This window comes from Oncorhynchus mykiss, chromosome 12 (assembly GCF_057628025.1).
Source record: "Oncorhynchus mykiss isolate SJ-2025 chromosome 12, ASM5762802v1, whole genome shotgun sequence".
NCBI classification, from domain to species: Eukaryota; Metazoa; Chordata; class Actinopteri; order Salmoniformes; family Salmonidae; genus Oncorhynchus; species Oncorhynchus mykiss.
Genome location: NC_143033.1, coordinates 66,910,244 through 66,935,035, shown reverse-complemented (window position 1 = coordinate 66,935,035; position 24,792 = coordinate 66,910,244). Strand labels below are relative to the sequence as shown.

The following is a 24,792-nucleotide window of genomic DNA, read 5'->3' as shown; positions in this document are numbered from 1 at the left end:
TCTGACTACTGAACAAAGCTTTCGTCTATCAATTCTGAATACGTGATAAAAATCTGTTTTAACACAGCCACAATGTGAGCTAGTCAAATATTCAAGTATTGACCACGCCTGTGAAATACGCATGAGGTAAATAACGAGGCACGTGTGAAATACCTCAATGTTATGCTTCAAAGAAGATAATAAAGGCTTAAAATCAACATTTGAGGAGTGAAATGAGAAGGCCTTGCAGCGTGTCCCTACCCTTCTCCTCATCACTGTCTGAGGAGCTGGAGTCGCTGCTGTCCGAGTCAGAGGAGGAGCTGGCCTTGGTCTTGGCGGCCGTCATGGCCTCCATGGTCTTCTCTGCCACTATAGGAGAGGGAAGCATGTGACTCGACATCTTCTCAAGACAAACTATCTTCCACAAACATGTTAGGTCAACATAACACACTGAATTGCTCAAAGTTAAAGGAAACCGCTTGGTAAAACAATATATATATATATATTTTTTTTTTAAGTGTGACCTAGGAGCTAGAGGAAAGCTGTGGAAAAGTTATTTTAACAATACCTTGTTTTCATGTTTTGTAACTGTAATTTTGGGTTTCATTTGAATTAATTATGCAACATTATCCAATTACAGGGGGTAGGGGATCGGGAGTTTGTTTGGCCATAGGGGGAGGCAAAGATACGCATGTTGAGACTCACCAGGAACCTTCTTCTTGTTCTTGCGGAGGCACGACGACACGTATCTCTCCAGCTCTCTCAGCGTGGACGGCTTGAGCGTCTCAAAGTCGATCTCGATCTCGTCGGGGTTGGAGTTCTTCAGCGAGGGCTCTCTGGACTGGATGATGTGGACCACACGACCCAGCTTGTCGCCGGGCAGCTTGTTGATGTCCAGACTCAGCTGCCTCTTCTCCTCGTACGACATGGGCTTACCCTTCTCCCCGGGGGCTCCGGCTGCAGCCGGGTCCTCCTCCAGGCCCTCCCCCAAGCCAGACATGGGCTGCAGAGCTGGGGGCTGCTGCGCTGCCTGAGGGCCCAGGGCTGAGGAGCGGTTGTTCTTCACCGCACCTCCCTCCTTCTTACTGCAAAATCAGAGCAGAATATATAAACCATCAGTACTATTTTAACTGGGAGAGAATAACCTTTATATTCCAATGTCCAAACAAGCACACTACTTCGAAATAAGTAGTGAATTCTAAGTAGTGTGCCAGTATATGGACTTTGTAATGTAGCATCAGTAACATAACATCTCCGTGAAATGCAGAAAGAGCCCAAGGCAGAGGGAGAAAACAAATCATGTTACCACACTTGGCATGGAAATGAGACAGAAGCTTATAAAACAACAAAACAGGTTCATGAAGTAATTTGACAAAGGCAATCAAGCGCTTTGAGGTCAGCAACGTTTATAACGTGTCAATACAATCCCATGCGCTCAGCAAATTCTGTGTCCCCTTGTAAATGTCACAGGTCCTGACTTCTGTACTAATGCCACACCTAAGACAGAAATTCCAGTAGCTGTGTATTGTACCGTGAAGACGGATGGAGAACCAGGCCAGTGCAGTACAGAGGGGTATACGACAAACCAGGATCAATGAGTTAGCCAGCTAACTTTAATAAGCAACCGGAAATAGTTATTGGTTTTCTGGTAAATTTGATTTAAATTTGTTTTATCAATTAGACCATGCCCATTTCAAGCTCCTCTTTAAAAAAAAATTATAACATCAAAATAGTCAGGCAAGTTAGCTGGCTTACTCCTTGGTCCTGCTTTGTAGCATACCCCTCTTCTCAGCTTGGCTCAGTAGTGTGAAAAAGCTAGTATCGTTCCTACCTGGGTTTCTTGGTCTTCTTGGGCAGGAGCTCCTTGTTGTTGTTGTTGCTGCTGCTGCTGTTGTTGTTCTTGGTCTTCTTGGGGAACTGAATGGCCGGCTCCGGGATCTCCTCCACCGCTCCTTTCCTTTTGTGCTTGTCTTTCTTCTTCTCCTTCTCTTTCCTCTTTGGTTTGCTGGCCTGTGGCTGCGAGAGGGCCGCCAGCTGCTCGTGGACAGCTTTGAGCTGAAACAGACAGACAGGAAACCCAACGGTCAAAAAACAGTGGATAGGCATTGACTGGAAGTGACCAAATATCCCAGGGGGTCAGAAATGACACAGCACCCCTCATCCACCCTCAGGGATTCAATTAGATTTTAAACAACTTTATTTATCCATCAAATGTATCACAAATGGATGTTATTAGTGCCAACAAAGAAAAATCAGGAAGATGATAATTATGAGGGGGTTATGGTTCATTACAATAATGTATGATGAATAGAGATGTCAGAGAAGCTGGAATCCCTCAATCCAATCCTATATGTATTCAATGATGTCATTTCGGTCTTTCCTCACCTGTTCCTGTAGCTCGGCCAGTCTCTGGGCTCTCTCCTCCTCCAAGTCGTTGGTGGACGATTCCGACTCCGATGACGAATCACTGGAGCTGTCCGAGGAGGAAGCGGGGTGTTTGACCGAGGAGGCAGGACCTAGAATGGAGGAGGCGGGGTTTAGGATGGGCGGCGGCTGGGACTTGATGATGGGGGCAGAGGACTGGAGCAGCGCGGGGGCAGGAGCCGAAGCCAGCGTCTCCTCGGGCTCGTCTGGCATCTTGGCAAAGCGCATCTCAAACACGTCCTGTTGGAGAGAGAGAGAGGACATACTCAGTGTCAGAGTCTGGATAGAGAACAGAACTGGGTGGTGTTCAATAGGGCACACCGCAGCAAAACTAGTTGCAATGGATAAGCAAACATCGGTGTTCAGGAACTGGTAGTACCCTATGAATTTCACTCGATTTCAAAACGTATTCTCCCTACTGAACAACCCTGATTTCAAACACATCTGCTGCACCAGTAAAACAGTAACACAGCAAATAGTTTAGCAAACAGGTACATGAAAAGGCATAAGCTCATGTAGGCATTTGTTATGAAACCGATTTTTGTGACATTTACCTTGTATATATATATATATATGTATGTATATATATATATATATACCTTGCATGTGTATCTGTCACGCGTGAATGTTACCATTTCAATATTTAAAATATATCTTTATGTTACCAGACTTAAGTTCCTTCTGGAAGATGTAAGTAGTGAACTGGAATTCCGAGGGTGTTATTATTAACCATGTCAGACGTTTGATTACCTGTAGTTTGCGTGCCATCGCCACCACCTCGTGGTCGGGTGGGTTGTACTTGTAGCAGTTGGAGAACATTAACCGCACGTCGGCAGCAAACTCCTGGGCGTCTCTGTATTGCCGGTTGTCCAGCTTCACCTACAAACACATCACCACATTGTCAACCACAAAACCACGTTGCAATGTTGGAAGCCTTTTAGAGAGGACTAGGGAATCCCTTAGAGAGCTACACTCCTTCAGGCTTTCTTTCCAACCCTAACCCAACATAGGGCTCTCGTTGAAAGTAGTGCACTATGGGCTCTGGTCAAAAGTAGTGTACTATCTATCTATATATATATATATATATATATATATATATATATATATATATATATATATATATATATATATATATATATATATATATATATATATATATATATATATATATATATATATATATATATATATATATATATATATATATATGGGAAAGGGTGCAATTTGGGACGCAGCCATAATAGTGTTCCATTCAAAACCCACCTTGACGGTGGCGAGGTCCATGGGGTGTTTGATGATGTCGTGGTAGTCGTGCAGCCCCAGCATGTCCACGTCGACTGGCTTGTAGAAGGGCCAGGCGTAGGCAGCGTGCTTCTTATGTAACATGTCTCGGACCAAGCTGGAGCAGTATCGTAGCTGCTCCTGCTGCTTGGGGCTATGAGCCCCTACCCCTGGTCCTACGGGTCCCCCGAGACCGAGACCTATCCCGAGGCCCAGGTGGTGCTGGGAGTCTGGAGCCTCCTTCTTGAGAAGCTTGGTGGGCCTGGCGCTTTCTCGTCGCGGCAGCGTCTTGCCCGACTTGGACTCAGCCGGAGAAGACTCACTCAGCTGGTCGTTGGCCGTGGGGGTGGTCGTGTCGGCTTTCCTTTTCTGGCTCTTTCTCTGCTGGAATGGGGGAAGGGAAGAGGGGGATAGAGAAATGAGGGGCACAGGGAGAGGGACAGAAAGGGGACGGAGAAGAGGCAGAGCATGAGAGGAGAATGTGATAGTTTTAGATCCGATACTTAAGGTAATACACATTAGTGTACTTATATCAAAAGCATTCTGAACTGCGATTGACTGAGCTTTCCTGGTGCAATGGAACCAATGGAGTAGCCCTAAAAGTGCAAACCCTGCCCATTTGGCACTCCAGAGAGGTTCAATTAAATGCTCATACTATTTGAAGGAACACAAATACTATTTGAATCAAGGGTCGTTCATTATACATCAAATGGAAGAAAACTGATTGAAACAGAGGGAGGGACCACCTCGAAACTCCCATTCTCATTTTCCATTTTGCGCTATAAATTAACATGACCCAGTTCTGCAAGCAATATACCCAGCACCCTCCCCATGCATGCCAAACCCTCCATCCTACTCACTTTGGCCATGGGCACGGGGTTCTGCAGTATGGGGGCGGTGCTCTGAATGGACGTCGGGGGCAGGGTGGTCTGGGTGGGGGGAGGAGGCACGGTGGTCATGATAGGGAGCTTAGGAGGGGCCTGGAGTGGCAGGTCCGACGGGCCCAGTGAGTAGGGGGCCCCGAGCTGTGGCGCGTGGGCATGGGTGTGGACAGGTAGCGTTGGGGGCACGCGGGAGGGCAGGGCCTGCATGAGGGGCTGAGGAGGTAGAGATGGAGGCCCCTGGTCCTGGGTCTGTTGCTGCACTGGTGGTCCTCTGGTCTGGGGGCCTGGGGAGTGGCTGGAGAAGCCCCGTGTCTGGGGGGTGGTGGACGGAGAATCCATAGTCGGGCCTGGCTTCAAGTTCAGACCTGGGAGGGTGAGACACACAGAGACAGAACAATGCATGGATGAATGAATGAAATTGAATATGTACAATAATTCTAAGATGTCAATTAAATTATATCCAGCTCAGGGCTCCAGCTATGCATTTGGTTTTTTAACTTGCTAGCTAAGTGGCTAAATGTCAAGATCAAGCTTCTTGATTACAGCAGAGACATTCAACCCCCTCCTGGATAAAGATATAGGGCCCTATAAAATCTACATTGAACTTAGTAGGGAATCAACTAAATGTATTGAAAATGTAGCAATTAGCCCAAGTCTACCATAAAACATGAAAAGACTGCCTAATTGATTCGCATTTCCTGCAACTTTCTGAAGAGGCAAGGAGAATTCCCCGTCTGTATGTACGAAGCGTGCGTCCACCACTTTGTGCAGCCGTTAGCATGATGCTAATGAAAAGTCTTCTGGTAGATGGAAAGGCTTTCCCAAAAAACCTTCTCAATTAAACATTAACTACAAAGTAGCCCCTGCCTACCTGGCAGAATGATATCATGATTATTTGCATCAATCCAGTGGATATTTGTTTTGCAAACCATACCATCACTTGTGCCAAAACAACACAGCTAAAAACAGCCTCTTGCTGGTGTGCACTGGAATTAAAAGGGGTACTACACCCAAACTTTTAACTTTCTCATATTTTGCCCAGACCTCAAGTGGTCTCCTGATGTGGTTAAAAAATGTAAAATACAACTTCATATTCATCATCTCCAGCACCACCACATCAACATGTGAAAAGGCTGCATTTCTATTAGAGGTCGACCGATTTAATCGGTATGGCATGGCCGATTAATTAGGGCCGATTTCAAGTTTTCATAACAAATCGGTAATCTGCATTTTTGGACACCGATTATGGCCAATTACATTGCACTCCACGAGGAGACTGCGTGGCAGGCTGACCACCTGTTACGTGAGTGCAGCAAGGAGCCACGGTAAGTTGCTAGCTAGCATTAAACTTATCTTATAAAAAAAACAAATCAATCTTCACATAATCACTATTTAACTACACATGGTTGACGATATTACTAGGTTAACTAGCTTGTCCTGCGTTGCATTTCATCAATGCAGTGCCTGTTAATTTCTCATCGAATCACAGCCTACTTCGCCAAACGGGTGATTTAACAAAAGCGCATTTGTGAAAAAAGCACAATCGTTGCACGAATGTACCTAACCATAAACATCAATGCCTTTCTTAAAATCAATACACAGAAGTATATTTTTTTAAAAACCTGCATATTTAGTTAAAATAAATTCATGTTAGCAGGCAATATTAACTAGGCAAATTGTGTCACTTCTCTTGCGTTCAATGCACGCAGTCAGGGTATATGCAGCAGTTTGGGCCGCTTGGCTAATTTGCCAGAATTTGACATAATAATGACATAACATTGAAGGTTGTGCAATGTAACAGCAATACTTAGACTTAGGGTTGCCGCCCGTTCGATAAAATACAGAACGGTTCCGTATTTGACTGAAATAATAAATATTTTGTTTTTGAAATGATAGTTTCCGTATTTGACCATATTAATGACCTAAGACTCATATTTCTGTGTGTTTATTATATTATAATTAAGTCTATGATTTTATAGATCAGTCTGACTGAGTGGTGGTAGGCGGCAGCAGGCTCGTAAGCATTCATTCAAACTTAACTGCGTTTGCCAGCAGCCCTTAGCAATGCTTCAATCACAGCGCGGTTTATGACTTCAAGCCCATCTACTCCTGAGATTAGGCTGGCAATACTAAAGTGCCTATTAGAACATCCAATAGTCAAAAGGTATATGAACTACAAATGGTATAGAGAAATAGTCGACGCGTCATAATTCCTATAATAACCACAACCTAAAACTTCTTAACGGGGAATATTGAACCACCAGCTTTCATATGTTCTCATGTTCTGAGCAAGGAACTTAAACGTTAGCTTTTTTATATGGCACATATTGCACTTTTACTTTCTTCTCCAACACTGTTTTTGCATTATTTAAACCAAATTGAGCATGTTACATTATTTGTTTGAGACTAAATAGATTTTATTTATGTATTATATGTTATATATGTTAAAATAAGTGTTCATTGTTCATTCAGTACTGTTGTAATTGTCATTATGACAAATATATATATATATATATATTTTTTTTAATCGGCATCGGCTATTTTTTGGTCCTCCAATAATCAGTGTTGAAATCTAATCGGTCGACCTCTAATTTCTATGTTTTGTAGTAAAAAAGAGGAACATAAGTGTTTACAATCACATCGTTGTGCATCATGTGATTTCAACCAATTATGAGTAGGCATTGCATACTAATTGTTTTCAAATGTCATTGGAAACACTTACCTCCTTGTATCTTTTTTTTTACTACAAAACATAGAAACGTGTTGTTGACATTGGGACGTGTTGTTGATATTGGGGTGGTGCTGGGGATAATGAATGATGTGGGGAAAAAATAAGACATTTCTCTTTAAGCATTGGTGTGGGGGGGGGGAGACAGAACTATGGGGGCGACAGAACTATGGGGGAGACAGAACTAAAATGGGGAAATGTAATTTGGGAACAAATAAAACAGAATGAGGCAAAAAACATTTAACGGATTTTATAGAGCCCTAAAGATCCCGGTTGCCTAAATAGTTTTGTGGGTATAAATAATTAAATATCATTTATTTTTAAATTGCACCTCTTGTGTGCACTTACGGTAATACCGTATAACCCGGTATGGTACAAAAACGGTATGACGGAACACAACTGTGGATACCGCCCAACTCTAAAATGAATTAATTTAAATGAATTTTGGTGCCAGTTGGCAACCCATCCCTTAGGGGATTAATTGACACAAACATTATGATGATTCACAGTGATAATTCCTCCTTTTATTTAGTTTGAAAAGTGGAGGTTGCTCACTTGAAACACAACATGAAAAAAAAGAGATGACAAAAAGACAACTTCCAGCAACTATGGTGGACAAGTAACCTGGCCAGCACAATTCAGTAGTGTGAAAAGGGTATTGGAAACCCCAGGCCAGGGGAGTGTACTTGTTTCAGTGTGTGTGTGTGTGTGTGTGTGTGTGTGTGCTGTACCCTACCTCCTTCCCGTCGGCCCCGGCCTCGACCCTTGCCGGTCATGACAGCAATCTCCGTCTCGTCCTGTGGCATCTCAGTAATCTTCTGGAGAAACATCTTCTCCAGCTGCTCAGCCATTAACACTATGTCATCTCCAGGCTGCAGGCATGGGGAGACAGACACTCCATGTTAATACAGTACCAGAAACAAAAACCTAGACATACCTAGGACCTAGACCTAGCACTACCTTGGACCCAGACATACATTTATCTAGCACTACCTTGGACCCAGATATACATTTATCTAACACTACCTTGGACCCAGACATACATTTATCTAACACTACCTTGGACCCAGACATACATTTATCTAGCACTACCTAGGACCCAGACATACATTTATCTAGCACTACCTTGGACCCAGACATACATTTATCTAGCACTACCTAGGGAAAAGCATCCATTCTAAAAGTAAGCTAAACTCTAAATATATGTCTCTGATACTAACTATATTGGGTGTGGTGGTCATCAAATGAACCACCTCGTTCAAATTGTCAGGGTTAGCAGTTCCAAGCCCTTTCTATAGATTATATTTCTATGGTGGTGGTTGACAACAGCTACGGTGCATTACTGCATCCGTTACCTTGTTGTAAATGTAGCAGTTGGTGAACATGGTGTTGAAGTCTTGAATACATTCTTGGGCGTTCCAGTAGTAGCTGTTCTCAAGTCGCTTCTTGATTGTTCCCATATCCATAGGAACTTTAATAATCTTGTAGTAGTCCTGAAATGTTTAAGTATAATTCAATTATAAACAGGACAGTCACAGGCAGAGGATTCTGCCAAGTGTGCATGTTGGGTGCTTGGGTGGCATGACCACACTACTAGAATCAATAATAAACTCAATACTCCTTGCAAAAAAAAAAAAAAGCTCTTTGGGGTGCAGAGTTGTAAGGGCGTGACCTAGAAAAGGGAAAACCAGCACTCACTGGAAATAGTAGACTGTTCTCTCTGCTACCGCACGGCAAGAGGAACCAGTGCACAAAAGTCAGGAAACAACAGGACCCTGAACAGCTTCTACCCCCAAACCGTAAGACAACTTAACAAGACTGCTAAATAGCTAATCGAATAGCTAACCGGAATACGTTCATTTGCCCTTTTTTGCACCAACTGTCATACACCGACTGGACTCTACACACACACACACCGCAAAAGTGTGTGGTGTATCTATCCTGTTGCATAGTCACACCTACCTACACTCTGGTCAGTTTATTAGGTATACCACCCCATTCATGGAAATGGTTTGCTCCTGCAGACGGTAGGTGATGTGGCCGTGGATCGCTATATAAAGCAGGCAGACAGGCATCCAGTTACTGTTGGATTGAACGTTAGAATGGGAAAAACGAATGACCTAAGCAACTTAGAGCGTGGTTTGATAGGCAGTGCCAGAAGAGCCGGTTCTAGTACCTCAGAAACGTCCTCTCTCCTGGGCTTTTCAAGCACGACTGTGTCTAGGTTTTTACAGAGAATGGTGTGACAAACAAAAAACATCCAGTCAGCGGCAGTCCTGTGGCTGAAAACAGCTTGTTGATAAGAGGTCAAAGGAGAATGGCAAGAATGGTGCAAGCTAACAGGCAGGCCACAAACAGGCAAATAATAGCTCAGTACAACGGTGGTGTGCAGAACGGCATCTCAGAACGCACAACTCATCGATCCTCGTCACGGATAGGCTATTGCAGCAGACGACCACACCGTGTTCCACTCCAATCAGTTAAAAACAGGAAGAAGCGGCTCCAGTGGGTACACAATCACCAACACTGGACTACCTAAGTGGAAAAACTTTGCCTGGTCCGACAAATCCCGGTTCCTGTTGTGTCATGCTGATGGCAGTCAGAATTTGGTGTAAGCACCATGAATCCATGGCCCCACCCTGCCTGGTGTCAATGGTACAGGCTGGTGCCGGTTGTGTAACGGTGTAGGGCATGTTTTCCTGGCAGATGTTCGGTCACTTGATACCAATTGAGCAACGAGTCCATGCCCCGAATAATTCAGGCTGTTCCGGAGGTAAAAGAGAATCCGAACCGGCACTAGATGGTATCCCTAATAAACTGGTCACTGAGTGCATATGCACATAGCTACGTTAATTACCTTGTACACCGACTCAGTACTGGTACTCCCTGTATATAGCCATGTTACTTTGACTCAACGTTTCGCGGTATTCATTGTGCATTTATTCCTAGTTTCACTATGACGGCTCTGGCCCAACCCTTCTGTATCTAGGACCAAAACGGTCAGAACGTGTTCCCATTTTGTAACATGCCAGGGAGAAAAGCAAACCCGGACTCATGGCAGAGGAGAAACACTGAGTGTGGCATTTGGTCCGAGCGATGTGGATGGGTAGTCAGGATAGAAATCTAAAGCAGGGTTCTCCAACCCTGTTGCAGGAGGATTACCATCCTGTAGGTACACTACAACCCAAACCTGCTCTAAAAGACTATTTAGTGAATTCAACTTTTAAATTAATGAAACTTCCAAAGACTATTTTCAGGTTGTTCGTTTCTCCTTTTCTAGTCCACATAGCGTGACACCAGCCAGCCAACCAGACAAACACACTACTCACCGGCAGGTTGAGTTTGACGGCATCGACAGGTGCCTGGAAGGGCCAGGAGAAGTGGTGCTTCCACAGGGTCTTCAGCACCGCCTTGAGCAGGTACTGCAGCTGGTTGGTCTGCCGCTTGGGCTGCGACGGGTTGATGTACTCCGGGGGCGGTGGGTTAAACTCTGGCACGGTGGGTACGTAGGTGGAGGGCTGGGGCTGCCCCCCCTGGCTACTGCTACTGCTGCCTGACGAAGACATCTGCACTGTGGTTGCATCCAGGCCGTCCCCCATTCTTGCGGAGGTGACTGGGGGCGCGGGCACAGGGGCCGGAGCAGGGGCAAGGGTTGGGGTAGGGGCGGCGGTGGCCGCGGGACACCAGTTGTTCAGTCTCGACGGCGGCGCGGACGACTCCACTGAGAGAGCACCGCTGATTCCATTGCACTCCTCACTAGCCTCTCTAGGAAATTAGGGGGGGGGACAGACAGACAGACCGTCATTAGCATCTTTGTCAGACATATAGGGTTGCAAAGCTCCCGCTAATTTACCAGTTACCGGAATCTTCAGTAATTTTGGTAAGTAACATAATCTATGGTAACTTTGGTAATTTATACTTGAATAACTTTTTCATATATTGTATACATTTTTCTATCTGTGTCCATATTGTCAATTAGCTTCTAGTGGATAGACCGCATGGATCAAGAGAAAATAGCCTAACAATGACAAAAGTATATAAATCAACAACGGCATTTTCAATTAACTCTGCAACTCTTCCAACTGCTATCGGTTTGGCCCTAAAACATGTACAAAGACAGACATAGTAAAATAAATGTAAAAAATAATGCTAAAACCCTAGACACCTGTGATAATCTGAAGTTCCCAAAAAGGCCACTAGATGTCATATGATAAAATATATTCCTTGAAAGTTAACAAAATTCTGGTAGATTACTGGTAAATGAATATACCCTCCCCTTTGCAACCCTAGACATATCACATTTCTTAAATCATCAGCATCGTATCATAATTATCACCACCATAGGCACTTCCCGAGTCTATGTTCTTCATGTTATCGTCATTTTACTGAGTCACCTATAAACCCGAAGCTGTAAAACACGTTGAGGAAGATTTATGAACGTTTCATTTCAACATCCTCTGACCTGTGCCCCGGCTTCAGAAATAGAAAATCAACAAAAGGTAGCGTGGTGACATTTTACATCAGCTGATAACTGACTTTCTTTGTATCCCACATCTTAATACATACACTCTGTGGGGTGACTCTTGTTTCAGAGGTTGGATAGAGTCAGACTGCATGACACTGCTACTGCTGTGGTGGTAGATACCTCGTCTTCTTTATGGCTCAGCTGCTTACATAGTTCATTTTCTCTCTCTCTCTCACACACACACGCCCAGCTCAGGCCCAGCTCAGGCCCAGCTCAGGCCCAGCTCAGGCCCAGCTCAGGCCCAGCTCAGGCCCAGCTCAGGCCCAGCTCAGGCCCAGCTCAGGCACAGCTCAGGCCCAGCTCAGGCCCAGCTCATGAGCTCCAGCAGCAGCAGATTTTACTTTAGAATGGAAAATGTATGTGTTTATGCAACAAATGTCAGTCCATCGAAACACATCGCATCAAACCGAATCGCACAAAATCAATTCAAACTAAGACGTATAGTTCCTGTATCTTATCACATGTATCTAGAAACATTTCGAATCATCTTGAAAGGGAAATATGCACATCCCTACTAAAGGCCCATTAAAGGCAGACGGGGCTCGACGGCAGCGCCACATGAAGGCTGTGGTAAATGGTAATAGTTACAGGGTTGATGGAGAGGCAAAGGAGAGAGAAGGCTCTGTATACTGTAGCATGGGCAATGAGAGGTCACACTAACACATCAGACCAGGGGGCGTACGAATCAAGCATCTCAGAGAACTAGGAGTGCTGATTTAGGATCAGTTTTTCCTTTAAGATTACAATAAATAAAATTAGGCCTACATGGACAGGGGGACCATATCCTAGATCAGCACTCCCACACAACATTACCCGACAGGGTTATAATGAGGGACGGACACAGACTGGGGAGTACAGGGAGAGCAGCGTTCTCCAGCAGGGGCAACCAAAGGTCACACAACCACACACACACACACCCCCCCCTACCAAGAACCACACACACACACACACACACACACAACCACCCAACCAAGAACCACACACACACACACACAACCACCCACAGACCCACCAATGCGTCAGTATGTGCAGTTTGCGGGTGGAGTACTGTGGTTTCCTATATGTTTTTGGATTTCCCCATTCTACTCAGCGTGTGACTTTTACCCACAACAAGACTTACACCGATAAAACAAAAACCTGGTTTTCCATGGGATCGCAACAGTTAGAGCAAAGTTAGACAACTGAGATCGTGGCCTATTATTCAAAAAGTAAGCTATTTCATCTAACATATCTAGGAAATGCATAATTTATATTTTGGTGTGCAACCTGTCAAACTAGGATCCAGAATTATCAGATACAGTGTTGCCTCTTCAGAGAACTTACTGAATCTTTGTGCATATTGACCTAGGCTATATTATTCACAACCTGAGGAAGTGGGGACTCAAACAGCTAGATTGCCAACTCTAAATATGATAGCGTTGCTATATAGCCATGTAGGCTAATTGATTGATCTATCAGTAAATGTAGGCTAATGTCCTCCAAAAAACTTCCCAGCGCTAGGCCTAAGCTACTTGGTAGGCTTATTCACTGCCAATGGCGCGCTCCGCGGGCACTTCAAAACCATAGGCTACCACACCCTACTCCGGTTGTAAAGTGGTGCCATAAACTCTTAATATTGAGGTGAGAAATAAATTAATATACTCACAGAAAGCTAAACTCAGCAAAAAAAGAAACGTCCTCCCACTGGGGGGGGGGGGGGGGGGGGGGGGTCAAAAGTAACAGTCAGTATCTGGTGTGGCCACCAGCTGCATTAAGTACTGCAGTGCATCTCCTCTTCATGGACTGCACCAGATTTGCTGTGAGATGTTACCCCACTCTTTCACCAAGGCACCTGTAATTTCCCAGACATTTCTGGGGGGAATGGCCCTAGCCCTCACCCTCCGATCCAACAGATCCCAGACGTGCTCAATGGGATTGAGATCCAGGCTCTTCGCTGGCCATGGCAGAACACTGACATTCCTGTCTTGCAGGAAATCACGCACATAACGAGCAGTATGGCTGGTGGCATTGTCACGCTGGAGAGGTCATGTCAGGATGAGCCTGCAGGAAGGGTACCACATGAGGGAGGATGTCGTCTTCCCTGTAACGCACAGTGTTGAGATTGCCTGCAATGACAAGCTTAGTCCGATGATACTGTGACATACCACCCCAGACAATGACAGACCCTCCAACTCCAAATCGATCCCGCTCCAGAGTACAGGCCTCGGTGTAACACTCATTCCTTCGACGATAAACGCGAATCCGACCATCACCCCATGTGAGACAAAACCCCAACTCGTCAGTGAACAGCACTTTTTGCCAGTCCTGTCTGGTCCAGCGACGGTGGGTTTGTGCCCATAGGCGATGTTGTTTTCCGGTGATGTCTGGTAGGACCTGCCTTACAACAGGCCTACAAGCCCTCAGTCCAGCCTCTCTCAGCCTATTGCGGACAGTCTGAGCACTGATGGAGGGATTATGCGTTCCTGGTGAAACTCGGGCAGTTGTTGTTGCCATACTGTACCTGTCCTGCAGGTGTGATGTTCGGATGTACCGATCCCGTGCAGGTGTTTACACACGCATGGTCTGCCACTGCGAGGATGATCAGCTGTCCGTCCTGTCTCCCTGTAGCGATGTCTTTGGCGTCTCACAGTATGAACATTGCAATTTATTGCCCTGGCCACATCTGCAGTCCTCATGCTTCCTTGAAGCATGCCTATGGCATGTTCACGCAGATGAGCAGGGACCCTGGTCATCTTTCTTTTGGTGTTTTTCAGTCAGTAGAAAGGCCTCTTTAGTGTCCTGAGTTTTCATAATTGTGACCTTAATTGCCTACCGTCTGTAAGCTGCTCCAGTTCTCCCCTCTGGCCCATTATAAAAAAAGGCTTTGTGTCTGTCTGTCAGGATTAATTCCATTTCAATACCTGTCAATTCAAGGACTATACTGAAACGCCAGTTCCAAATCTGGTTTACTTTCTGAACGGAACTGAAATTGACCCAACCCTCTGTCTGTGTCTGTGTCTGTGTGTGTGTGTGTGAGATCAGAGGTGAGTTAGAAGTTAGCCTTCGCTGGGGTTTTGGCAGGGCCTGTGTGTGTTTAATGGTTTATGTGGGTCCCTGGTAAGACACAGACTATCCCATTCCTTGGAAGTCTCTGGAGTGTTTCAGGATGCGGGAGGTTTTGTGTGGGTGTGTGTGGTACGTTTGGCATCATCTGGCTGCTGGTGGAACACAGTGTCCCCATGCCGCCTCTCGCCTCCTCTCCCCCAGGCTACTATGTCACAAGGACAGTGTGTTGGAGACGGAGTACAAAGACGTAGCAATGTGACCAACCACAAAGTATTGATCATGAGGGATTCTCGTTTAAAAAAAACTCTGGCCAGTCACACACACACACACACACCAGTGTACGGATCTCGCTCAACTAACCACATTCCTGATGAGTCAACCTTTCTGAGTTAGCAGTTAACCAAGCACATGATCGCTGCCTAGGACTCCCTGGATGAAACACACCCATACACTGACTGACCTCTGTCTGGGATGATAACAGGAGAGAGGAATTTTAACTTGTCTGCTACCTGCCCACTCAGGTCAAAGCACCAGTCAAAACAGTCATTGAATGTTTCTTATAACAGAGTACAGACTTCCTGAATATAATGCTAGACATGATACAGCATAGAGCTGCTGCTGATGACCAAGTAGCGGGATGCATTCACTCTCTCCAAGATCGCATAGCAGTTCAGACGTCTTTTGTCCTCGTCTTGTCGTGTCCTGTATATATATATATTTACAACTTTTTTCACATACATTTTATTTTTATTTTCCATCAACTCATCTTCTAAACACTCTCCTGCAACCAGCCTCACCAATTTATATTTATAAAAAAGTATTATTTACCTCAGATCTGCAATCCTTCAGGAAGCTAGCCAGAAACTCCAGGAGGCTGGCCAGAAACTAGCCAGAAGCTAGCCAGGAGCTAGCCCAGAAGCTAATCCAGAAGCTAATCAGAAGCTAACCACGGTTTGTGGTCATCGGCTGTCCTTTAGCTCGAAAATCTATCGAAAATCTATCGCCAGTTTTGTACGGCACAGCGCGGCTCGGAACGGAACATACCGGACCAATTTTTCTCTCCATGTCCCTGGATTTCAACTGCTCTCTGGACATTCATACCCGGATCTCACAGCTAGCTAGCTGCTATCCGTGTGACAGTCGGCTTTCGTCGATTCCGGAGCAAACATCGATTGTTCCGGTGCTAGCCAGCTCCGTCAATCACTCCTGAGTTCCATCATTCACTCCTGGGCTGCAGTCACCTATCCGGACCCGTTTCACTGCCTACGCGGAGCCCCACTGGGCCTTCACAACCGGACTGCCGACGTTATCTACCTGAATGAGATCCGGCTGGCTCCTCTGTCGCGACGTTACCTGAACGCCCATCTGCGGCCCGCTAACCGTTAGCTGTCTTACCGGCTGCTAACTGAATAGACAATCGGACAATTTATTTATTTTTATTATTATGTTTTCTTCTCGGGCCTCTATAACTATATCTATTGTTCTTATTTTTGTTGTTGTTGTGTGATTTGGATTAATCCCCTCTACCACACGGAACCCTACTAATCTACTGACCGAACGCAAGAGGTGGCTAACAACAGACTCCATCCTATGCTAGCTTGCTACCGGTTGGCCTGGCTAGCTGTCTAAATCGCCGTGACCCTAAACCAACCTCTCCACTCACTGGACCCTTTTGATCACTCGACTAAGCATGCCTCTCCTTAATGTCAATATGTCTTGTCCATTGCTGTTCTGGTTAGTGTTTATTGGCTTATTTCACTGTAGAGCCTCTAGTCCTGCTCACTATACCTTATCCAACCTATTAGTTCCACCACCCACACATGCAATGACATCTCCTGGTTTCAATGATGTTTCTAGAGACAATATCTCTCTCTTCATCACTCAATACCTAGGTTTACCTCCACTGTATTCACATCCTACCTTACCTTTGTCTGTACATTATACCTTGATGCTATTTTATCGCCCCCAGAAACCTCCTTTTACTCTCTGTTCCAGACGTTCTAGACGACCAATTCTTATTGCTTTTAGTCGCACCCTTATTCTACTCCTCCTATGTTCCTCTGGCGATGTAGAGGTGAATCCAGGCCCTGCAGTGCCTAGCTCCACTCCTATTCCCCAGGCGCTCTCTTTTGACGACTTCTGTAACCGTAATAGCCTTGGTTTCATGCATGTTAACATTAGAAGCCTCCTCCCTAAGTTTGTTCTATTCACTGCTTTAGCACACTCTGCCAACCCGGATGTTCTAGCTGTGTCTGAATCCTGGCTTAGGAAGACCACCAAAAATTCAGACATTTTAATTCCAAACTACAACATTTTCAGACAAGATAGAACTGCCAAAGGGGGCGGTGTTGCAATCTACTGCAAAGATAGCCTGCAGAGTTCTGTCCTATTATCCAGGTCTGTACCCAAACAATTTGAACTTCTACTTTTAAAAATCCACCTCTCTAAAAACAAGTCTCTCACCGTTGCCGCCTGCTATAGACCACCCTCCGCCCCCAGCTGTGCTCTGGACACCATATGTGAACTGATTGCCCCCCATCTATCTTCAGAGCTCGTGCTGCTAGGCGACCTAAACTGGAACATGCTTAACACCCCAGCCATCCTACAATCTAAACTTGATGCCCTCAATCTCACACAAATTATCAATGAACCTACCAGGTACCTCCCCAAAGCCTTAAACACGGGCACCCTCATAGATATCATCCTAACCAACTTCCCCTCTAAATACACCTCTGCTGTCTTCAACCAAGATCTCAGCGATCACTGCCTCATTGCCTGCATCCGTAATGGGTCAGCGGTCAAACGACCTCCTCTCATCACTGTAAAACGCTCCCTGAAAAACTTCAGCGAGCAGGCCTTTCTAATCGACCTGGCCGGGGTATCCTGGAAGGATATTGACCTCATCCCGTCAGTAGAGGATGCCTGGATATTTTTTAAAAATGCCTTCCTAACCATCTTAAATAAACATGCCCCATTCAAGAAATTTAGAACCAGGAACAGATATAGCCCTTGGTTCTCCCCAGACCTGACTGCCCTTAATCAACACAAAAATGTCCTATGGCGTTCTGCATTAGCATCGAACAGCCCCCGTGATATGCAGCTGTTCAGGGAAGCTAGAAACCATTATACACAGGCAGTTAGAAAAGCCAAGGCTAGCTTTTTCAAGCAGAAATTTGCTTCTTGCAACACTAACTCAAAAAAGTTCTGGGACACTGTAAAGTCCATGGAGAATAAGAACACCTCCTCCCAGCTGCCCACTGCACTGAAGATAGGAAACACTGTCACCACTGATAAATCCACCATAATTGAAAATTTCAATAAGCATTTTTCTACTGCTGGCCATGCTTTCCACCTGGCTACTCCTACCCCTGTCAACAGCACTGCACCCCCAACAGCAACTCGCCCAAGCCTTCCCCATTTCTCCTTCTCCCAAATCCATTCAGCTGATGTTCTGAAAGAGCTGCAAAATCTGGACCCCTACAAATCAGCTGGGCTAGACAATCTGGACCCTTTCTTTCTAAAATTATCTGCCGAAATTGTTGCCACCCCTATTACTAGCCTGTTCAACCTCTCTTTCGTGTCGTCTGAGATTCCCAAAGATTGGAAAGCAGCTGCGGTCATCCCCCTCTTCAAAGGGGGGGACACTCTAGACCCAAACTGCTACAGACCTATATCTATCCTACCATGCCTTTCTAAGGTCTTCGAAAGCCAAGTCAACAAACAGATTACCGACCATTTTGAATCTCACCATACCTTCTCTGCTATGCAATCTGGTTTCAGAGCTGGTCATGGGTGCACCTCAGCCACGCTCAAGGTCCTAAACGATATCTTAACCGCCATCGATAAGAAACATTACTGTGCAGCCGTATTCATTGATCTGGCCAAGGCTTTCGACTCTGTCAATCACCACATCCTCATCGGCAGACTCAACAGCCTTGGTTTCTCAAATGATTGCCTCGCCTGGTTCACCAACTACTTCTCTGATAGAGTTCAGTGTGTCAAATCTGAGGGTCTGTTGTCCGGACCTCTGGCAGTCTCTATGGGGGTGCCACAGGGTTCAATTCTTGGACCGACTCTCTTCTCTGTATACATCAATGAGGTCGCTCTTGCTGCTGGTGAGTCTCTGATCCACCTCTACGCAGACGACACCATTCTGTATACTTCCGGCCCTTCTTTGGACACTGTGTTAACAACCCTCCAGGCAAGCTTCAATGCCATACAACTCTCCTTCCGTGGCCTCCAATTGCTCTTAAATACAAGTAAAACTAAATGCATGCTCTTCAACCGATCACTACCTGCACCTACCCGCCTGTCCAACATCACTACTCTGGACGGCTCTGACTTAGAATACGTGGACAACTACAAATACTTAGGTGTCTGGTTAGACTGTAAACTCTCCTTCCAGACCCATATCAAACATCTCCAATCCAAAGTTAAATCTAGAATTGGCTTCCTATTTCGCAACAAAGCATCCTTCACTCATGCTGCCAAACACACCCTTGTAAAACTGACCATCCTACCAATCCTCGACTTTGGCGATGTAATTTACAAAATAGCCTCCAATACCCTACTCAACAAATTGAATGCAGTCTATCACAGTGCAATCCGTTTTGTCACCAAAGCCCCATATACTACCCACCATTGCGACCTGTACGCTCTCGTTGGCTGGCCCTCGCTTCATACTCGTCGCCAAACCCACTGGCTCCATGTCATCTACAAGACCCTGCTAGGTAAAGTCCCCCCTTATCTCAGCTCGCTGGTCACCATAGCATCTCCCACCTGTAGCACACGCTCCAGCAGGTATATCTCTCTGGTCACCCCCAAAACCAATTATTTCTTTGGCCGTCTCTCTTTCCAGTTCTCTGCTGCCAATGACTGGAACGAACTACAAAAATCTCTGAAACTGGAAACACTTATCTCCCTCACTAGCTTTAAGCACCAACTGTCAGAGCAGCTCACAGATTACTGCACCTGTACATAGCCCACCTATAATTTAGCCCTATCAACTACCTCTTTCCCAACTGTATTTAATTTATTTATTTATTTTGCTCCTTTGCACCCCATTATTTGTATTTCTACTTTGCACATTCTTCCATTGCAAAACTACCATTCCAGTGTTTTACTTGCTATATTGTATTTACCTTGCCACCAAGGCCTTTTTTTGCCTTTACCTCCCTTCTCACCTCATTTGCTCACATTGTATATAGACTTGTTTATACTTTATTATTGACTGTATGTTTGTTTTACTCCATGTGTAACTCTGTGTTGTTGTATCTGTCGAACTGCTTTGCTTTATCTTGGCCAGGTCGCAATTGTAAATGAGAACTTGTTCTCAACTTGCCTACCTGGTTAAATAAAGGTTAAATAAATAAATAAAATAAAAAAATTCAGAACCAGGGCTAGATAAGTCTAGTGGAAATTAGTCAAGCACTGCACTGGTTGGGCTCAAGAAAATTGGTTTCATCTTTTGCCTGATTCCGTAGTCCCCCCCCCCCCCCCCCCCTTTTCAATTTTTAAAGGTGGAGAACAATGCCTGAATCACATCAGACAATCACTAGTCAGAGACTGTTTGGTTAGCAATCTTTCTGTAGCGCTCATGTGATCGGAGTTTGCAAATCAAATGACCACTGGATTGATGCAAATAATCCTGATATTCTGCCAGGTAGGCAGAGACTACTTTGTAGTCAACATTTCAATTGACAAGTTTTTTGCAAAACATTTCCAAAGTAGACGATGGTTGTCGTTACATTAGTATCGTCGCAAACGGCTACACAAAGTGGTAGACAAAACGCGCACAGCCATGGTGTGCCGTTGCCTCTTCAGAAACCTGAAGGACAATACGAAACACTGATTCATTTTGTTCAAGTCTTACAATTATCGTGGGCAAAAATCATGCATTTTAATTGCGTGTTAAACGGTGTGTGTGGTCGACTGAGGCTGCAGTACAGAAGAGGTCGACAGGGACAGACAATGGGACCAAGCAGCAGACAGGAGGATGACGTCCACTAAGGAAGGAAGAAGTGACAGGCCCTCCACAAACAGGGTAGTGTTCATTGGGGCACACAACGGAAAACATTTTAAAAATGTGTTGCATGTGTTTGAAATGAAAGTGAGCGTTTCCTCATTGGACATAATGGACAAATCCAGGACAATTCCCTCCCTGTTTTAAACATAACACCACCACCCAGCTCTTACAGACACAGGAGGATGGGGGGAGGCGTCTGTGGCAGGTACAGACTGACAGCTCAGGGACAGACGGGAGGGCTTCCTCTATGGGGACAGAGGCTGTTTGTTAGATAGCTTCTAGCTAGTCACAACACCAGGCTGATGCTCCAGCTAGTTCGGGAAGCAGTGTTCTCTGGGATCAGGAACCTGCCGACGTATACACAGCACCACCAGATGGTTCACAACAGCCAGGCAACAACAATCAGGGAATCCAAGGACACACACATACACAGTACAAAGTACACCATTTCTCCCCACCGTGTGCTATTGCTCCACTATAGGGTCTAGTTTATTGTGATTATTTAAAACCTCAACTGCTGACTGAACCTATTTGACCAGATAAGATGACAATGAGTAAACATGATTAGCTCAGGCAAAGAGAGGCCAACACTAGTCCTGTTGGCTTTCACCAGGTTTTCCTGCAGTTTCCCATGTTTGAAGAGATTTCTTTTAGCTACCTCCCCCCCCTTTAATTATTTTTTTTTACACCTAGGCGGCATCCCAAATGGCACCTTATTCCTTATGCGGTGCACTACTTCTGACCAGTTCAAAGTAGCGCACTATAGGGAATAGGGTGCCATTTGAGACGTGTTCCCTAATCAGGTCAACTTGGGCCCATTCTCACCTTCACACCTTCGGCCTGATAAGTGACAGTAACACAGGTTTGGTTTCAATTGGAAAGGGGAACCTGTACACAATGGTAGTCCAGCAGACAATGGACATGTAAATGTCAAAAACACTAATCTCATCAGGAGTGGAAGTGGCTAGTTGAGTAGCTGACAAAGTCACTGACCAAAACACATCCATTGTGACTGCTGATGATTAAACTAAGTCGGCTCCAGGTTAGATCTTATTATTTTTCTTGACTAACAGCATCCATAGAAAAGTTAGCCCAGTCTGGATGCACCCCAAATGGCACCCTATTCTCTACATGGTGCACTACGTTTGAACAGAGCCCTATGGGTTCATAATTTGGCTCTCTCTTGGTGCATTATACAACCACACTTCAAAAGACAAAAGAAAACGGCATTAAAAACATAAATCGCTATGACAAATTATTTCCTGCTATGGTCCTAAAGGTCAACAACACATTTTTACAACCTACTTAATACAGCAGGACCCATATTCACAAAGTCTCAAGAGTCGGAGTGCTGCTGTGCTGATCTAGGATCAGTTTTCGATTATATGGATTGGGGGACCTGATCCAACTCTGATGCACTTTGTAAATACGACTCAGCAGAGGCAGATTGCTACAAGAGGTGAAGATAAACGCTGCCACTGGCTGACTTCCTGCCTACCCGTGTGTGTGTCTCACCACACACCCCCACTGCTTTGGGCTCTGGAATAACAGTTGACCTTCGACCTGGACATAGATCACCACAGACTGCCGAGGAATGTTGTGAGAGAAGGGAGGAAGTGGCTCTGGTTACCGAGGGGCCTAGTCGAGGCCAGGAAATCAGGTTCTGCCAGTGAGTGACACTTGAAAACCTGGGGATTTTATTCCCTACATAGTGCACTACTTTTTAATGAGGGCCACAGGGAATAGGATGCTATTTGGGACTTGGGACACACACACACACCTCATGTTAGGTTACAAAATAGAGGTATTGTATCTACTAGGCCAATCTATTCCATCTAGAAAGTAAATAATAACTTGTGTTTTCCAGGGGAGGGGAGGTAGCTGCAGCCAGTAGGAACGTAGGCCAGAGGATTCCACTCCACACACCAGCGCAGTAAGAGACATCCGGCTATGAGTAGATCCCAAATGACTACTTGTGACCAGGGATGTGACCAAATGGAAAAATTGTTCTTGATGTTTAGACAGCAAAACACATTTAAACATAGAGTTTTCACAATGAAAAATATGTGAATCCACAATGCTGCTGCGCTGCTGCCAGCGTTGGTTTGGGCCTCACCGTGCGTCCCTTTCAGATGGTTAAGCATTGCACCTGTACTACCATTACTTGACCTCAACTCCACCTCGCAAAGTTGGCATTTCCTTCTCATTTAACTTCACAGTATTGCCAAACAGGACTTCGCTGCTGTCACTTGCCTTTCTCTGCCAGTTTTCCAACTTAAAGACAATGACAGTGGTGGAGAGCAGACTCCAAAAATAATAGATTCCACGACTCCTCGAACGCCAACTCCCACTGACCACCATTTCTGAGTGTTAAAATTCAATGCTGCTAGGAATTGACTCCTAAGATTCTTTACTTTTGGAAAGGAGGAGACTGATTAGTTGCCGTACTTCCGAGAACACTCGCATCTTTATAGTGAGCTCGCGAGGGATGGAGAGAGAGAGAGGGGAGGGGCACAGTATAGGCAGGTCAGCCACCAGGCAGACAGATGGGTCTATTGCACTGTTCTATCGGCATTTAAAAGCACTCTTCATTCTGGAATTTCATACTTGGACACAAACTGTAGTGAATGTTAGTCATGCCACAAAAATCTGAACTTAATCATTCCGAAAACATTAGAGAAACAAACTATTGGTTTGATGATGAGGGAAATACACAACCTATAGACTAACGGGCCCAAGCCTATTTCATTTGAACTCTTTCCGTCAGTCCAAGAGAGGTAGCATCTGTGGCATCTACAGTATGTTGTGCGTCAGACGGTGGAGTGGACTCCCACATCTTCACCCCGTGGGGGTCTGCAATGGGCCCCGCATGCTTTTGGTCAGCCTGGCCAGGAATTAGGCTATATCTGTGTCCCAAATAACGCCCCATTCCTTACATCGGGGATCATGAACTAGATTCAGCCATGGGCCAATTTAGTCTTGGGCGGGTGGTTGAGGGGCCAGAACATAATTACAAATCATTGGTAGACTGCAAATTGACCACAAGAAGCCCAAACAGATGTAATATTTGAGTAAAACATTTAAAAACTTGCTTAATTGCGAAATTAAAATCAATTGGAGGTGATTTCCTGTTGTTTTTACTGTCTTACTTCCAACAATGAAAATGCGACAAAAAAAAACTCAAATATTTAGAAACTTGGGGGGCCAAATAAAACCACCCGCAGGCCACCAATTGGGGGAACACTGCCTTACATAGCGAACTACTTTTAACCAGGGACGCTAACTACCTCTCACTTCAGCGGAGAACTGCTCTCACCCACGTGCATGCAGGCTCACGCACACATCTGGCATGCAACTAAATGCCTTTTTGGGGGGGGGGGGGGGGGGGGACTGAGTCAGAGGCATGCGTCATGTCTGACTGTTCAGAGCCTGACTCTCTCCCTCTGGCTGTGTGGCTCCGTAGAGGCAAGCAGGCTTCCTCACACTAGGGTTGGGCGATATTTGGGCAGACCTATTCCACGATATGCTACTCCAAATAGTGCCGATATCTGATATTATCATGTTGCATTGTTAATGACAAAATAATTCAACTGTGCTTATTTATGATCTTATAGTCTAGTCGCCTTTTCATTAAAATAAAATACACTTATGACGGGGACAAAAGGGTTTATTCGTTTAGACTTCATGTTGAACATATTGATACGACTGCACCGTTTTGAATTGGAAAGTTCAAATATCACCAATAGTCTATATTATCATATAGTCTATCAGCCCAACCCTAACACACACACTGCTGCTGGTGACAAGCCTACATTAAATCAGGTTGGGTTTGTGTTCAGTCCAAGTCATAGAACACTGTGGTGAAACACTCCCAGTGACTCTCTCTCTCTCTCTGACTGAC

General features: G+C 45.2%; 1 protein-coding gene across 7 annotated transcripts in view; it reads right to left on the bottom strand.

Moving 5' to 3' along the window:
* The window catches only part of brd4 (bromodomain containing 4), a 62,945-nt gene that overhangs the window by 14,844 nt on the left and 23,309 nt on the right, over nucleotides 1-24,792 (bottom strand). For all 7 annotated transcript variants that reach the window (XM_036938049.2, XM_090193048.1, XM_090193049.1 and 4 more), the window contains 10 exons: nucleotides 10,626-11,061; nucleotides 8,652-8,789; nucleotides 8,033-8,168; nucleotides 4,545-4,933; nucleotides 3,667-4,068; nucleotides 3,154-3,282; nucleotides 2,365-2,643; nucleotides 1,811-2,034; nucleotides 685-1,064; nucleotides 241-348 (listed from right to left, as the gene is read on the bottom strand). In XM_036938049.2, the coding sequence (XP_036793944.2) occupies nucleotides 241-348; nucleotides 685-1,064; nucleotides 1,811-2,034; nucleotides 2,365-2,643; nucleotides 3,154-3,282; nucleotides 3,667-4,068; nucleotides 4,545-4,933; nucleotides 8,033-8,168; nucleotides 8,652-8,789; nucleotides 10,626-10,895 (2,455 nt within the window). In that variant the 5' untranslated portion in view covers nucleotides 10,896-11,061. The remainder of the gene's footprint in view (nucleotides 1-240; nucleotides 349-684; nucleotides 1,065-1,810; nucleotides 2,035-2,364; nucleotides 2,644-3,153; nucleotides 3,283-3,666; nucleotides 4,069-4,544; nucleotides 4,934-8,032; nucleotides 8,169-8,651; nucleotides 8,790-10,625; nucleotides 11,062-24,792) is intronic.